This window comes from Ipomoea nil, unplaced genomic scaffold (assembly GCF_001879475.1).
Source record: "Ipomoea nil cultivar Tokyo-kokei standard unplaced genomic scaffold, Asagao_1.1 scaffold2484, whole genome shotgun sequence".
Taxonomy (NCBI): Eukaryota; Viridiplantae; Streptophyta; class Magnoliopsida; order Solanales; family Convolvulaceae; genus Ipomoea; species Ipomoea nil.
In genome coordinates this window covers 175,765-190,886 of record NW_017618912.1, presented here as the reverse complement: position 1 = coordinate 190,886, position 15,122 = coordinate 175,765, and the positions used below count along the sequence as shown (strand labels likewise).

The window sequence follows — 15,122 nt, the reverse complement described above, 5'->3', positions numbered from 1 at the left end:
TCAAATTGTATTTTTTAAAATATAGTGTTTTACCCGTGAGTTGCACGGAAATTTTTTTGTTATTATGAATTTAAAATTAAAATAGAAAAAATAAAAAGATGTTAAAATGTACAATATAATAATATAGTTGGACTTTTATATATTTGGTCAAGTATCTATTTTTATAACATACAAAGTTAAAATTTAAATTTTGTATGATTAATATAATCTCTAATCATGTACATATTTAGATAAATTTATAAAAAAAATTCATATAATTTAGTTGATTTATTCCAAATTGTATTTCATATATATTATAATTATAAAAATATGAATAATAATAACTAAGAGAATTGTACTTAGAAATCAATAAAAAATGTAAATTCTAAATTTTGTATGAATAAATATAAACTCTAATCGGACGCCCCGCATATCCTTATATATGATTGTATAATACATTATATATACACATAATATTTATTAATATGTATATAGGAAAATTCTATAATATAATTTCATTAATTATAATTTATATTGATAGATTTATACTTAAAAAATTATATTTAGAAATTTAAAAAGTGTATGTATGTATATTTAAAAAAAAATTATAAACATTCATATTTTGTTAATTTTATAATTTCATTTCTTTAATTATATTTCATATTTTATTAATTATAATTTAATGAAATTGTCACAAATATTTATACAGAAGAAATCTAGCTTATATTGTGGCAATTACCATAATAATTTCATTAATTATATTAATTATAACATTTGTTCTCTTCCAATATTTAAATAAATTACCATAATAATTACACAAAAGAAGGAAAGAAAAATTATGAGAATAATTACCTTTAATAAAAATTAGGAAATTATACTAAAAAATAATCTATATATTAAGGTAATTATAATTTATTTTGTGCTAATAATATTATATATTAAGTATAAAAATATATATGCGTATAAATTAGCATAATAATTACACCGAAAAAGGTGACAATACATAATTATTAGGTAATAATATTAATAATTAATTATTAAGGTAAGTATAATTGATTTTGTACTAATAATATTATACATTATATATACTAAGACTATGTGGTCTAAGGGCACCCAAGTTGAACTTTCATTTGGAATGTTACAAGTTTGAGCCTCAGTGGAGGCGTTATTGGTAAATAGGGCCAGTAACATTCAAAATATATATATATATATATATATATATATATATATATATATAATTTATATATATATATATATTAATTAAGAAATATTCATTATTAAAAAGGGGATATAATTTAAAAAGTAAATTATTAATTAGGTTCATATATTTGAAAAGTTTTTAAAGCTAAATACCTATTAATTACCTTAATAATTAAGATAATTTTTAGTCAATCAATATTCAATAGTACTAAAAGTATTATTTCAAATTTTTATAAATAAGATATAATAATATTAAACCGATATAATTAAAAATAATGTGAACATATTACCAAAGATTTTATAATAGTAATTTTTATTGCCAAATAAAATTTGTCAATTATTAAACATTGTTTATGGTAATTATTGTATGACATTTAGTACTAAAATTATTAGGTAGAATTTTTATAATTAAGGTATAATATTATTAAATCAAATTTATTAAAAAATAATGTGTCCATAATATAAAATAAGTTATACTTGTCTTAATAATTATTTATTAATATAAATATACAATTATAAATTTGTATAAGAAAAACATATAAACTTTTGGTTAAAAAAAAAAAAAAAAGCTCTCCATTTCCTTTTTCTCTTTCCTCAGCATCGCATTCCCTCTCTCTCTAGAAAAAAGGCAAGGTAGGATGAGAAAAGACCTTCATCTACAACGTCCTCAGCCCTCAATTCGATTTAGCTTTTGTTTGATTTTTTTTTTCCCGGCGAACCACGTAAACCCTTAACACTGCTTGTTAAAAAAACATAGAAACTTGAATGACATAAGCAAATCTTGAAGTCAACATACTAACTCTAAGTTTAAGAAAATCTTACAAAATAATCAAAATTACCGTCGTTATCATTCTCGATCGCATCTCTACAATCTTCCATAAAAGCTAAACCATTAAGGTTCTGTTACTAAGGCTCTTCCTCCACAATTTTCTTTTGTTGAAGCAGAGCCTCCTTAAGTATCTTTAAGCTCATACCAGATGATATAAACTGTAAAATATATTGAAGTACGGGGGAATATAGTTAGAAAAAGGTAAAAAATTCATACGAAAAGAAAGCAAAGAGATGAGTATGAGATTCTTTGATTGATGAGACAACAGAACGGTAAGGCGGTTCTAGTTCATCAACCTACTGATGCATAAACGGAAATGATGGAGAAGATACGGGGTGGAGAAGCCCTACCGATGTGGAGAAGGAAATGATGGGGGAGGTTAGAGATTAAAAGAATTATAAATTTGTATTTATAGGTAGAAAATACTAATTCAAAAGGAAAGTATAATAATTTATTTATTTAAGGTAATAACATTATTATTATTATTATTATTATTATTATTATTATTATTATTATTATTATTATTATTATTATTATTATTATTATTATTATTATTACAGAAATGCCCCTAAATTTTGGGGGGGGGGGGGGAAACATGGCTAGGAAGATTTATATATATATATATATATATATATATATATATATATATATATATATATATATATTATTACAGAAATGCCCCAAAATTTTGGGGGGAAAACATGGCTAGGAAGATTTTACTATATATATATATATTATTATTATTATTATATATTATTATATATATATATATATATATATATATATATATATATATATATAATTAGGTTCTGGTGCGGTTAGGTTGCTCAGGTGCGGTTGTGCGGTTTAATCTGGGCCATTCATCTCTCTTAAATCAACGTCCAGGATTACCAAAATTTAAAAAAAAACGCGGTGATAATTTTGTAATTTTTGTATTTAGGTCAACATTAATGTGAGCGGTTCTGTGATTAATGTGCGTGAGTTTTGTATATAATATGCGTGAGTCTTGTGCATAAGGTGCGTGAGTTTGTGCTTAATGTGCGTGGGGTTGTGCTTAATGTGAGTAGTTAGTAAAACTTAAAGTGTGGGCTTTTATGTTTAAGGTGCGTGAGATTTGTTCTTAATGTGAGTGGAGTTTGTGCTTAATTTGCGTAGGGTTTATGCTTAATGTGTGTGAGGGTAGTGATTAATATCAGTAATTGTTGAAACTTAAAGTCTGTGAGTTAATACTTAAAGTGCGTGGGTTTTGTGCTTAATGTGCGTGAGATTGTGCTTAATGTGTATTGGATGAAGAAGCATGCAGCATGTCTAAATGACCAAAAGCGTCTACCAAAACCAAAAGCGTCTACCAAAAACGCGTCTTCTTGTCCAACAATGTGCGTGGATTTTGTACTTAATGTGCGTGAGTTTGTACTTAATGTGCGTGGATTTTGTACTTAATGTGTGTGAGTTTGTGCTTAAGATCTAACACTTAAGGTGCGTGGCTTTCTTCCAAACACGCATTTTTTTTTTTTAATTTTCATTGATTTGAGCCGTTGATTTAGATTTGATCAACGACTCAGATCTAACCGCACAATCACACGGGAAGCTATATCCGCACATGAACCATTCCCTCTCTCTCTCTCTCTCTCTCTCTCTCTATATATATATATATATATATATATATATATTATGATTATGATTGTGATTGTGATTATGATGATGATAATGATGATGATGATGATGATTATGATTATGATTATGATGATATGATTATGATTATGATTATGATTTTGAGTGGACATCTTTGTATCTTTGAGTGCAAATCTTTTAGTCTTCAAGTGCATGTTTTGTAGCCTTCAAGTGCATGTTTTCCTTTCTATGAGTGCATAATTAATTTCATTCGAATTTTCCCTTTTTAGTGTTCTTTTTCTCCCTTTCCTTCTAATGATCCACTTTATGCTTTCAAGTGCTCAATTTAATGCCTAAAAGTGTATATGTGTGTCTTACTATTGTGTAAAAATTTAAAAAAAAAAAAAAAAAAAAAAAAAAAAAAACTTAGCATTCAAGTGAACCCTTTTGCCTTCAAGTGCATAGTTTTATGTCTTCAAGCGCATGTTTCTTTGCCTTCAAGTGCACAACTTCTGGCAGTATTTGTATATCTTGTGCATTCTTTTCAATAACATATAACTAAATTTCTAATGAAATTTGTGAGATTTACAAACGATTTGTATGGGTAATTGGTTTAATAACACTTAAGTTGAATAACCTCCCTTTTTGACACCATAAATTGCATCAATTGCACATCTATTTGCCTTCGAATGCAACTTTTTTTTGCCTTCAAGTGCACATTTTTTACCTTCAAGTACACATTTTTTACCTTCAAGTGCATGGTTTTAATCCTTCAAGTGCACAAACCACATTTTCGCACGAGAAGTGACATGTGCACTTGATCCTAAATACACACACACACACACACACATATATATAGATTTTGGTTCATGTGAGGTCATGCCTCCCCGTGCGGTCAGTGCGGCATACACCATTAGGTATGCATAAATGCATCATACAGTGTTCGAAAATACACCAGAATGAAATGCCAAAAAATACACCACAAAAAAAAAAGTTACACCACACATAACAGTGTATTTACGAACACTGTGTGGTGCATTTATGCTACGTAATGGTGTATGCCGCACTGACCGCACGGGAAGACCTGACCTCACTGGAACCAATATATATATATATATATATATATATATATATATATTCACCTTTTATAATTTCAATGATTTGAATAAAATGCACCGCCAAATATTTTTTGTGTGCACCAAAGACCAACATTTGGTGATACACCACAGACCAACTCGTAGCGTAGCACAGAACAGTATTAAGTGTTCTAGGTATGCTTGGTGTAAAAAATTATTAAAATGGTACAACCATGTTTTTTCCTCTGTTTTATTAATTTTCTATGATCCGAGCTCATCCAATGATTCCGATTTGTTTGTACCTTTGTGTGGGAGGAGTCTAATGCACCTGATTTGATTCACATAGAGGATGATATATTTATATTGTGTTTATGTATGTGTGGCAGAGGTTGAAGACTAAAAGGAAGATCAGAAATGGAGTTTATTGGTCACATACTGATTTTCCCTTTCCCAATTCAGGGCCATGTCAACTCCATGCTCAAACTTGCTCACCTTTTCGATCTTTCCAACTTCCATATCACCTTCTTTGTCCCCTCCAACATTCACGCTCGCCTTCTGGCTCACACCGACGTCAACTCCGGCCGTTTCAGCCCCCGTTTCCGGCTCCAGAGCTTCCCCGCCGGAATCTATGAGGGTGCTATAGATTCAAAGGAAGGATTCATGGAGCTCTGTGACTCTCTGAACAGAATAGCGAAGCCATTCTTGAGGGATTGTTTAGCCCAGAACCGGAATTCCGGTCTGCCCTTCACGGCTTTCATATCGGATTTCCAGCTTAGCATCGCCTATGATGTTGTTGGTGAAGAGTGTTTCAATCTGCCGGTTTACTATTTTCGTACTATCAGCGCCTGCGCCTTCTGGGCTTACTTCTCCTTGCCGGATCTCTTTGAAGCCGGCGAGCTACCCATCAAAGGTTTGTTTTCTTCCTCTCATCTTCTTCAATAAAACTGAATATCTAACTTTGATTAAATAACTTATTGACTCAATACTTAAATAATATATCCACCATGAAATGCAGAGAATGTAATAGACTCATCACCAATAACAAAGATTAAGGGAATGGAAGATTTTATGAGGGTTAGAGATCTTCCTCCTTTTTGCAGAGATGAAGACCTGGCAGTTCTTTTCTATACTGAAACCCGGCTAGCCGTTCAAGCTCGAGGGCTCATACTCAACACCTTCGAAGATCTCGAGGGACCAATACTATCCCAAATCAGAACCAAATGTCCTAAAGTTTACACAATCGGACCACTCCATGCCCGTCTCAAGGCCACCCTACCTTCCAAATCCACCCACTCAAATAGCCTTTTGCAAGAAGATGAGACCTGCATGGCTTGGCTGGACTCACAACAACCAAAATCAGTGATCTACGTGAGCTTTGGAAGCATTTCTGTGATTACAAGGCAGCAATTGATGGAGTTCTGGTATGGTCTGGTTAATAGTGGGAAGAAATTCTTGTGGGTTATGAGGTCTGATTTGGTTGCAGCTGGGAAAGATGATGAGGAAAGCCCAATTCCTTTAGAACTAGAAGAGGGCACAAAAGCAAATGGGTATATTGTAGGATGGGCCCCACAAGAGGCGGTCCTGGACCATCCGGCTATTGGAGGGTTTTTAACGCATTCTGGATGGAATTCCACACTGGAGAGTATAACAGCCGGTGTGCCTATGATTTGCTGGCCGTTCTTTGCAGATCAACAGATGAATAGTCGGTTTGTGGGAGAGGTTTGGAAGGTGGGATTGGACATGAAAGATGTGTGTGATAGAAGCAGTGTGGAGAAGTTAATAAGAGAATTGATGGAGAAGAGGGAGGGTGAGTTCTTGGAGAGGGCTGAAAATATGGGTAAGTTAGCTAAAGAAGCTATTAGTGAAGGTGGATCATCTTACTGTAATTTTGATTGTCTGATTCAAGATATGATTAAAGTTAATGAAGCTACAAGGAAACCTCTGTAAAATGTCCTAGCTTAGCTAGTTAATTTCCCACTAGGACTTTGTTCCATGCATTTTCAATCTCACCTACTGTACCGGCTTCAGTGGTCCACATTAGGCCTCTTTTCTGTGTCCTTTTTCTCTGTTACCTTCTTTAAAAGCATTAATAATTGAGTATTGACTCATGTTATCTGTTGCTTTTCTCCTTCACCTTAGAGCACCACAGCATACTGGCGAATAGTGTAAAAAAAAATTATCAAAATGACACCGTTTTCTTTTCTCAATTTTATTAATTTTCAGAGATTTGAATTCATCCAACGATCCGGATTTATTTTCACTTTTGTGTGAGAGGAGACTGCCGCACTTTATCCTAGCACAGATCAGAGGATGATATATTTATGCATGTGTGGCAGAGGTTGAAGAGTATGTAAAAGGAAGAAAAATGGAGTTTATTGGTCATATACTGATTTTCCCTTTCCCAGCACAAAGCCATCTCAACTCCATGCTCAAACTTGCCCACCTTTTAGATCTTTCCAACTTCCATATCACTTTCTTTGTCCCCTCCAACATTCACGCTCGCCTTCTGGCTCTCACCGACGTCGACTCCGGCCGTTTCACCACCCGTTTCCGCCTCCAGAGCTTCCCTCCCGGAATCTATGACGGTGCTCTCGATTCCAAGGAAGGATTGCTAGAGCTCTGTCACTCCCTGCACACAATAGGGAAGCCATTCTTGAAGCAATATATAGCCCAGAATCACGATTCCGGCCTGCCCTTCACCTGCTTCATCTCGGATTTACTGGTTAGCATCGCCTTAGATGTTAGTGAAGAATGTTTCAATCATCTTCCGGTTTACTATTTTCGTACTATCAGCGCCTGCGCCTTCTGGACTTACTTCTCCTTGCCGGATCTCTTTGAAGCCGGCGAGCTACCCATCAAAGGTTTCTTCTTCCTATCTTCTTCAATAAAACTTAGGAATAAGGGTCAAATAGACCATCAAACGACACACAATAATGCAATTAGGTCACTGAATCTAAAAAAGTAACAATTAGATCCCTAAACTAACCATTTTTTTACAATTAATCTAATTTGTAAGTTTTTTAGGTTGCTAGTAAGTTACATTTAATTTAAAATATTTCTTTAAATTTAAAATATTTATTATTTAAAATTTAAAAAAAAAAAAAAGATCATCTCTGGCCATGGATTCGTCTTCATGGCCAGAGACGAAGAAGTTATCTTCGCCTCCGGCCAGAGACGAAGAAGTTATCTTCGTCTCCGGCCATGGAGACGAAGATAACTTCTTCGTCTCCGAAGAGACTCTTTGTCTCCATGGCCGGAGACGAAGAGACTCTTCATCTCCGGCCATGGAGACGAATTCATGGCCCGAGACGATCTGTTTTTTTTTTTTAAATAATTATTTTAAATAATAAATATTTTAAAAAATATTTTAAATTTTAAAAAATATTTTAAATTAAAGGTGACCTGCTAGCAACTTAGAAAACCTACAAATTAGACTAATTGTAAGAAAATAGTTAGTTTAGGGATCTAATTGTTGCTTTTTTAGGTTCAGTGGCCTAATTGCATTATTGTGTGCAGTTAGATGACCTATTTGACCCTTATTCCTAAAACTTAATAGTTATACTCACTAGCAAACAATGATTGAGTATATTTATCAAAGTAGTGTAAGGAGTAAAAATTTGGAGTATACCAAGTATGAACAATCATTATTGCATGGGCCATAGTTAGGGATGGCAATGGGTCGGGGATGGCTACATCCATCACCCGACCCACCATTTATTTTCTCCACCCACCCTCACCTCCAACCCGCATCGGGTGGACTTTTTCAAAATCCACCCCCACCTCACCGGGTGCGGGTGCCCACTACGGGTACCCACCACTTATTATCTTATAATTTTTTTAAAAAAATAATATTTAAATTGCTTACACATAATAAAATAATAAAATTCATATAGTGATACTACAACATAAAATAATAGAAATATTTAAATATAATAACTAAATTGTTAATTTTTAAAAATAAACTTAGTAGTTTAGATATAAAAAATAGTAAATAGATACACAAAGTTATATAAACTTTTATAAATAACTACATACTAGTACTTATACTATTATATATATACACATACACATGGTGGGTCGGGTGGGGTTCTATGCGGGTTTTGTACATAGAACCCGAATCCAACCCGACCCACCGCGGGTTTACTTTTTTAAGACCCACCCCCGACCCACCACCCACCATCACCTAAAAAAACCCGATCCATGCGGGGTGGATTCGGGTGGATATCCGCGGGGCGGATTGAAATTTCCATCCCTAACCATAGTCCACACAATTGTGTGAATCATAAATAAAAAATACATTTTTAATATACTAAGGGTACATTATTTATGTACATAAAGTATATTTTTGAAAGTACATTTTTAATATACTAAGGGTATATTATTTTATATAATGTACCTTCAATACAAAAATAATATACTCTTAGTATATTAAAAATGTACCTGATATTCATGGTCCATGCAATAATTTGCCCGTTCTTGACAAAGATTTAAGCAATAATGGAATAGGAAGTTCCTGAAAAATCAATTATTAGATTGATTGATTTCATCGTTTAGTTGGACGAAAAAAAATTATTGGAAATATGAATTTCATTGTTTGGTTGGATTTAGAATTGTAAAAATAATGAGTATAAAAACATATATGCACACGGGCAAATTATACCGTGGACCATAGTCCAAAACGGTGCTGTTTCTTTTAATGAAAAGAAACGACACCCGTCAGCGCCGTTCCGCGTAAAGTAGCTCTGTTTGTATAACATATTCAGTTTCATATTATATATATACTGCAATTTCATTTCAACACAACTACAGTATCATTTCGATATAACTACAGTTTCATTCGACAATATACAATCAAATTATATGTGAAACTGTTATTCAGTTGCATTTTGTATACACTATAGTTATATTATTGTACAACACAACTATAGTATCATTTCGATATAACTACAGTTTCATTCGACATTATACACTCAAATATGTGAAACTGTTATTCAGTTTCATTTTATATACACTACAGTTTAATTTCAACACAACTACAGTTTCATTTCGATATAACTACAATTTCATTCGACATTATACACTCAAATATGTGAAACTGTTATTCACTTTCACTTTATATACACTGTACAATAGTTTCATTACAACTACAATATTATTTCGATATAACTATAGTTTCATTGGACAATATACACTCAAAAATATGTGAAATTGTTATTCAGTTTTATTTTATATACATTACGGCAGTTTCATTTCAACACAACTACAATTTCATTTCAATTCAATTTCAGTTTCATTTGATAATATAAAAACAATATGTAAGACAATTTCATTTTAGATACACTTTAGTTTCATTTTGTAATTAATACACAAAAAATACATGCTCCATTAAGATACACGGCTGGAAATCAAGGAATTTCCGACCACCGGAAAAGGTAGTCAGAAATAGCATCCAATTTTGTAAAGTGGTCGGAAAAATCGACTACTAGAAAGATGGGCGGAAATTCCCAATCTGGTTTAAAAATTTAAACGACCGAATTTTTTTGTCGACCACCTTTACTTTGTGGTCGGTATTTCCGACTAGTAAGTAAAGGTGGTCGGAAATTCTGACCTCTTTCCCTATTATAATCCTTCGACAAAAAATTTAAAAATGTCACTTCTTCAACCATTTTTTAGGTGGTCTGAAAATTAAAGATTTCCAGTAGTGATGTAACGGCAATGGTTTCTTTACTTAAAGAAACGGCGCCGTTTTTGGACCATATGGTCCACGATATAACGACGACTGCTAATAATGATAATAAAAGTAAGAATAAATCACAAGGGCAAAATAGTATTGTCAAATCACTTTTTGTTCCTAAGTTTCATAGAAAGAAAAATACCACCCCCTCCCATTGATAAACTTTTTCCTCACAACTAAGGAAAAAATTGTGAAAAAGTTTTATGCACTGTAATTTGGGTGACCAAATAATTATGTTGTATTTGAATTGCAACATCACACCAAATTAGTAGTGACCACAGTTCGATTCGAACTGAAAATTCGAACCGAAATCGTGCACTGTACAAACGGAACCGGAACCAAACCGTTCGTACGGCTCCAATTTCAGTTAAAGTTTGTGTAATTAGGAAATCGGAACCGGACAGTTCCAGTTCCAAACCGAAAAAAAAAAAACAAAACAAAACTTAAAGTTTAAATTTGAAAAGCCATTTTCAAATAGACCCCAGGCACGCCAGTGGCCTACTTCCGCTAATGGCCATGCTATTACTGGCGAATAGCATGTCCATTGGCCAATTTTTTATTTTTTTTTTCTAAATCCGGTTAGAACCGGAACCTTAATATAAGGTTTCGGTTCCGGTTTGACCATTTGCGAAATCAAAATTGATCAAAATTAAAATCAAAACTGCGGTCACCCCTACACCAAATAGCCCACTAGTGTTGCCTTTGGAATAATGGACTTACAAAAAAAAACATTATTTGTTTCGTTTACAACATACTTCTCTTCTAAAAATTAGATGGTGTAGTGAAATCAGTCTAAGGAACTATGAGAGGATAATTTTGAATCCCGTCATTATAAGTGGATAACCAATTTAAATCAACATGTATATCTAACCTACCTTATTTTATTAATTCACTTATTGACTCAATATTTAAATAATATATAGCATATTATACTAAATGGAAAATTGCTACATTATTCACCCATAAATATATATCTTCTCTAGACATTGACACCATATATCCACCATGACATGCAGGGAATGGAATAGACTCATCACCAATAACAAAGGTTAAGGGAATGGAAGATTTTTTGAGGGTTAGAGATCTTCCTCCTTTTTGCAGAGATGAAGACATGGCAGTTCTTTTATATACCGAAACCCGGCTTGCCGTTCAAGTTCGAGGGCTCATACTCAACACCTTCGAAGACCTGGAAGGACCTATACTATCCCACATCAGAACCAAATATCCTAAAGTTTACACAATCGGACCTCTCCATGCCCGTCTCAAGGCCACCCTAGCTTCTAAATCCACCCACTCAAACAGCCTTTGGGAAGAAGATGAGACATGCATGGCTTGGCTAGACTCACAAGAACCAAGATCAGTGATCTACGTTAGCTTTGGAAGCATTTCTGTGATTACAAGGCAGCAATTGATGGAGTTCTGGTATGGTCTGGTTAATAGTGGGAAGAAATTCTTGTGGGTTATGAGGTCTGATTTGGTTGCAGGGAAAGATGATGAGGAAAGCCCAATTCCTTCTGAGCTAAAAGAGGGCACAAAAGCAAATGGGTACATTGTAGGTTGGGCCCCACAAGAGGCGGTCCTGGACCACCTGGCCGTCGGAGGGTTTTTAACGCATTCTGGATGGAATTCCACGCTGGAGAGTATAGCGGCCGGCGTGCCTATGATTTGCTGGCCGTTCTTTGCAGATCAACAAACGAATAGTCGGTTTGTCGGAGAGGTTTGGAAGGTGGGATTGGACATGAAAGATGTGTGTGATAGGAGCAGTGTGGAGGAGTTAATCAGAGAATTGATGGAGAAGAGGAAGGGTGAATTCTTAGAGAGGGCTGAAAATATGGGTAAGTTAGCTAAAGAAGCTATAAGTGAAGGTGGATCATCTTACTGCAATTTTGATTGTCTGATTCAAGATATGATTAAGGTTAATGAAGCTACAAGGGAACTTCTGTAAAATGTCCTAGGATAGCTAGTTAATTTCCCACTAGAATTTTGTTCCATGCATTTTCAATCTCACATCTACCTACTTCAGTGGTCCACATTAGGCCTCTACAAAGAAGTGCACCAGTGCTTGACCTCTCTATGTCGTTTTTAATTTCTCTATTACCTTCTTTAAAAGCATTAATTACTAATTTACTATTGAGTATTGACACATGTATGTTTTTTTTTTCTTTTTTTGGAAACCAAACAACAAAATATATTAATTCAAGATGAACCAGAACATTATAGAGGAAGGGAGGAGGATGAAAACTCCACTCCATACGTTCAGGCATAGAAATAGACTCCCTCGCTAACAAATGGACAGCCTGATTTGTTGAACATTTAAAAAACAAGATATCAATATTAGACTATTAGCAAACATGTTCATCATATCTTTAATATCCAACAATAACAAATCAAGATAAGAAACACCCAACAACCTCTCTCCTCAGCAGCCCATATCAGCTCGTCCTTCCTCTTGTGGGTTGATAGAGGTATTGACATGATAAGTTGGGCATCCCTTTGGTTGAAAATGTCGTAGAGAATTTCTTCATCCTGACTCGTACCTAGATCATTCATGATAGATGACACCTTGGTATCATGGAGGAAAGGGTACGGTGGAGTTGAGATTGGCGGTTTTGCTTTGTCTGGAAGTCATTCGTCCCTCCAAATAAAAACTAATTCCCCATCTCCAATCCTCCACCTTGTATTTTTCGTTATAATTTCTTGCGTCTCTAACATACTAGACTGGTCCAAATAAAGGAGGGATTGCTTCCCTTTTCAGCTTCCAAAAAATTGTCATTTGGGTAGTATTTTGCTCTGTATACTTTTGAGACCAGCAACTCTGGGTGTTTGATTAGTCTCCATGCCCGCTTGGCTAACATGGCGATATTAAAGGCTCTCAACTTCCTGAAACCCATCCCACCCCATTTCTTTGGCACACATAAATAGTCCCAAGCCTTCCATCGGATTCCTTTTCTCCCTCCACTCTTCCTACCCCACCAGAAACCATTCATTCTCAATCTCCTCCACAGTGGTAATAGGCAGTAGAAATACATTCATAGCATAAGAAGGTAGTGTTTGCAGCACACTTTTCAGTCGGACCTCCCTACCGGCTTTGGATAAGAATATAATTTTGCACTCCAACTTCGGATCCTATTAACCACTCTATTCTTAATGAAACCCAAGATTTCTCTCTTATTCCTACCCATAATAGAAGGAAGACCACCTAAGTATTTCCCCTGGTTCCCCTCTCTCCTTACTCCCAAGATGCTCTTGATCTCCTCCCTCACCCCTTCCTCTACATTGCTACTAAAGACTATCCCAAATTTGTCATAATTTATAGTTTGTCCCGTAGCATTAGCGTAGATGTTTAGAATGTCCTTGCAAACCTGGACTTCCCTTGAAGTGGCTTTGAAGAACAAATAACTATCATCCGCAAACAGTAGGTGAGAGATTCTTGGGGCGTTTCTAGCAATTGCTATTCAAGGAGAGAACCATCGTCTTCTTTCTTTCGAATGAGACTTGTGAGCCCTTCATGAAGAATGATAAATAGGTATGGTGACAAAGGATCACCTTGTCGGAGCCCTCGATGAGGATTAATAGGGCCAATCTCTTCCTCGTATGAAAGAATGGAGTATTGTACTGTGGTGACACAATGCATAACAAGACTGATCCATTTTTTTTTACATAAACCCAACCTACGAAGGATAGCTTTAAGTGTAGCCCATTCAACTCGATCGTACGCCTTGTTCATGTCCATCTTAAGTGCTTCATAACCTTCTTTTCCTTGCCTCTTCTTCCTTAGAAAATGTTGGGCTTCGAACGCAAGCATGACATTATATGTGATCATCATGCCGGGCACGAAGGCACTCTGGTTCTCTACGATGAAGTTGTTTAGAAGAGGCTTGAGCCTATTGGCTAACACTTTAGCAATCACCTTGTAGACAACGTTGGAAAGTGAAATCGGTCTCATGTCCCATATAAACTCTGGCTTTTGTTTTATTGGGAATAAGCACAATCTGTGTGGAGTTCAAACCATGGGGCATATGACCATTATGGACAAAACTATCACAAAGTCTATGAATATCAGATCCAAGGACATCCCAGTAGGCTTGAAAGAATCGCATGTTTAACCTGTCTAGGCCCGCAGACTTGTCAGGATGCATGCTGAAAATGGTTGTTTTCGCTTCATCATAGGTGACCCTTCTAGTAAGTCTCTCATTCTGTTGGTCAGTGATTTTCAGGGTGACCGACTCCATATCCCCTAGGCTTGCTGTGAATAAACCTTCAAAGTACTGCACAAAGGGTTATTCAACTCTAACCCTTTGTTTCAACATCTACCATTCCCGTCTTTTATCTTGGTTAAAAAATTGTTTCCGCATCTATGCCGGACGGAATTATGAAAAAAAAAGTTGAGTTGATATCACCCCTTTTAACCAAAACACTTTTGCCCTTTGTTGCCATACTTATTCTGCTGCTCAAGGAGTATACAGTAGTGTCTTTGGGCCTCATAAAAAAGCCAAACTCCATATTGGTTTGTTATGTTTCTTAGAGCTTCCATTCTTTTTCTTTGGGCAGGGCAGACGGGGTGTGACAACCCAAAATTTAATTTTATAAATTTGGTTTTAAGAAATCCTAAAATAGCCATTTTTCACTCTATAAAAATTTTTTGCGATGAAATCGGTGTTTGAATAAATTATTTTGAACCATTTTGAAATAA

The 15,122-nt window shown here is 34.7% G+C and overlaps 2 protein-coding genes across 4 annotated transcripts; both read left to right on the top strand.

The window, feature by feature from the left end:
• Window positions 1-4,873: 4,873 nt before the first annotated feature.
• LOC109153432 (7-deoxyloganetic acid glucosyltransferase-like) lies at window positions 4,874-12,556 on the top strand. 3 transcript variants are annotated; one of them, XM_019301302.1, is made up of 3 exons: window positions 4,874-5,605; window positions 5,711-6,649; window positions 12,387-12,556. In XM_019301302.1, the coding sequence occupies exons 1-2, from the start codon at window positions 5,110-5,112 to the stop codon at window positions 6,640-6,642; spliced, it is 1,428 nt and encodes a 475-aa protein (XP_019156847.1). In that variant the 5' UTR covers window positions 4,874-5,109; the 3' UTR covers window positions 6,643-6,649; window positions 12,387-12,556. The 3 variants fall into 3 exon arrangements, with proteins under 3 accessions (XP_019156847.1, XP_019156848.1, XP_019156846.1); XM_019301303.1 differs by lacking the exon at window positions 12,387-12,556 and adding an exon at window positions 6,860-6,902 and having other exon boundaries at window positions 5,711-6,660; XM_019301301.1 differs by lacking the exon at window positions 12,387-12,556 and having other exon boundaries at window positions 5,711-6,795.
• LOC109153433 (7-deoxyloganetic acid glucosyltransferase-like) lies at window positions 7,039-12,459 on the top strand. The gene is made up of 2 exons (XM_019301304.1): window positions 7,039-7,556; window positions 11,446-12,459. Exons 1-2 carry the CDS (start codon window positions 7,061-7,063, stop codon window positions 12,372-12,374), a joined length of 1,425 nt encoding a protein of 474 aa, XP_019156849.1. The 5' UTR covers window positions 7,039-7,060; the 3' UTR covers window positions 12,375-12,459.
• Window positions 12,557-15,122: the final 2,566 nt, after the last annotated feature.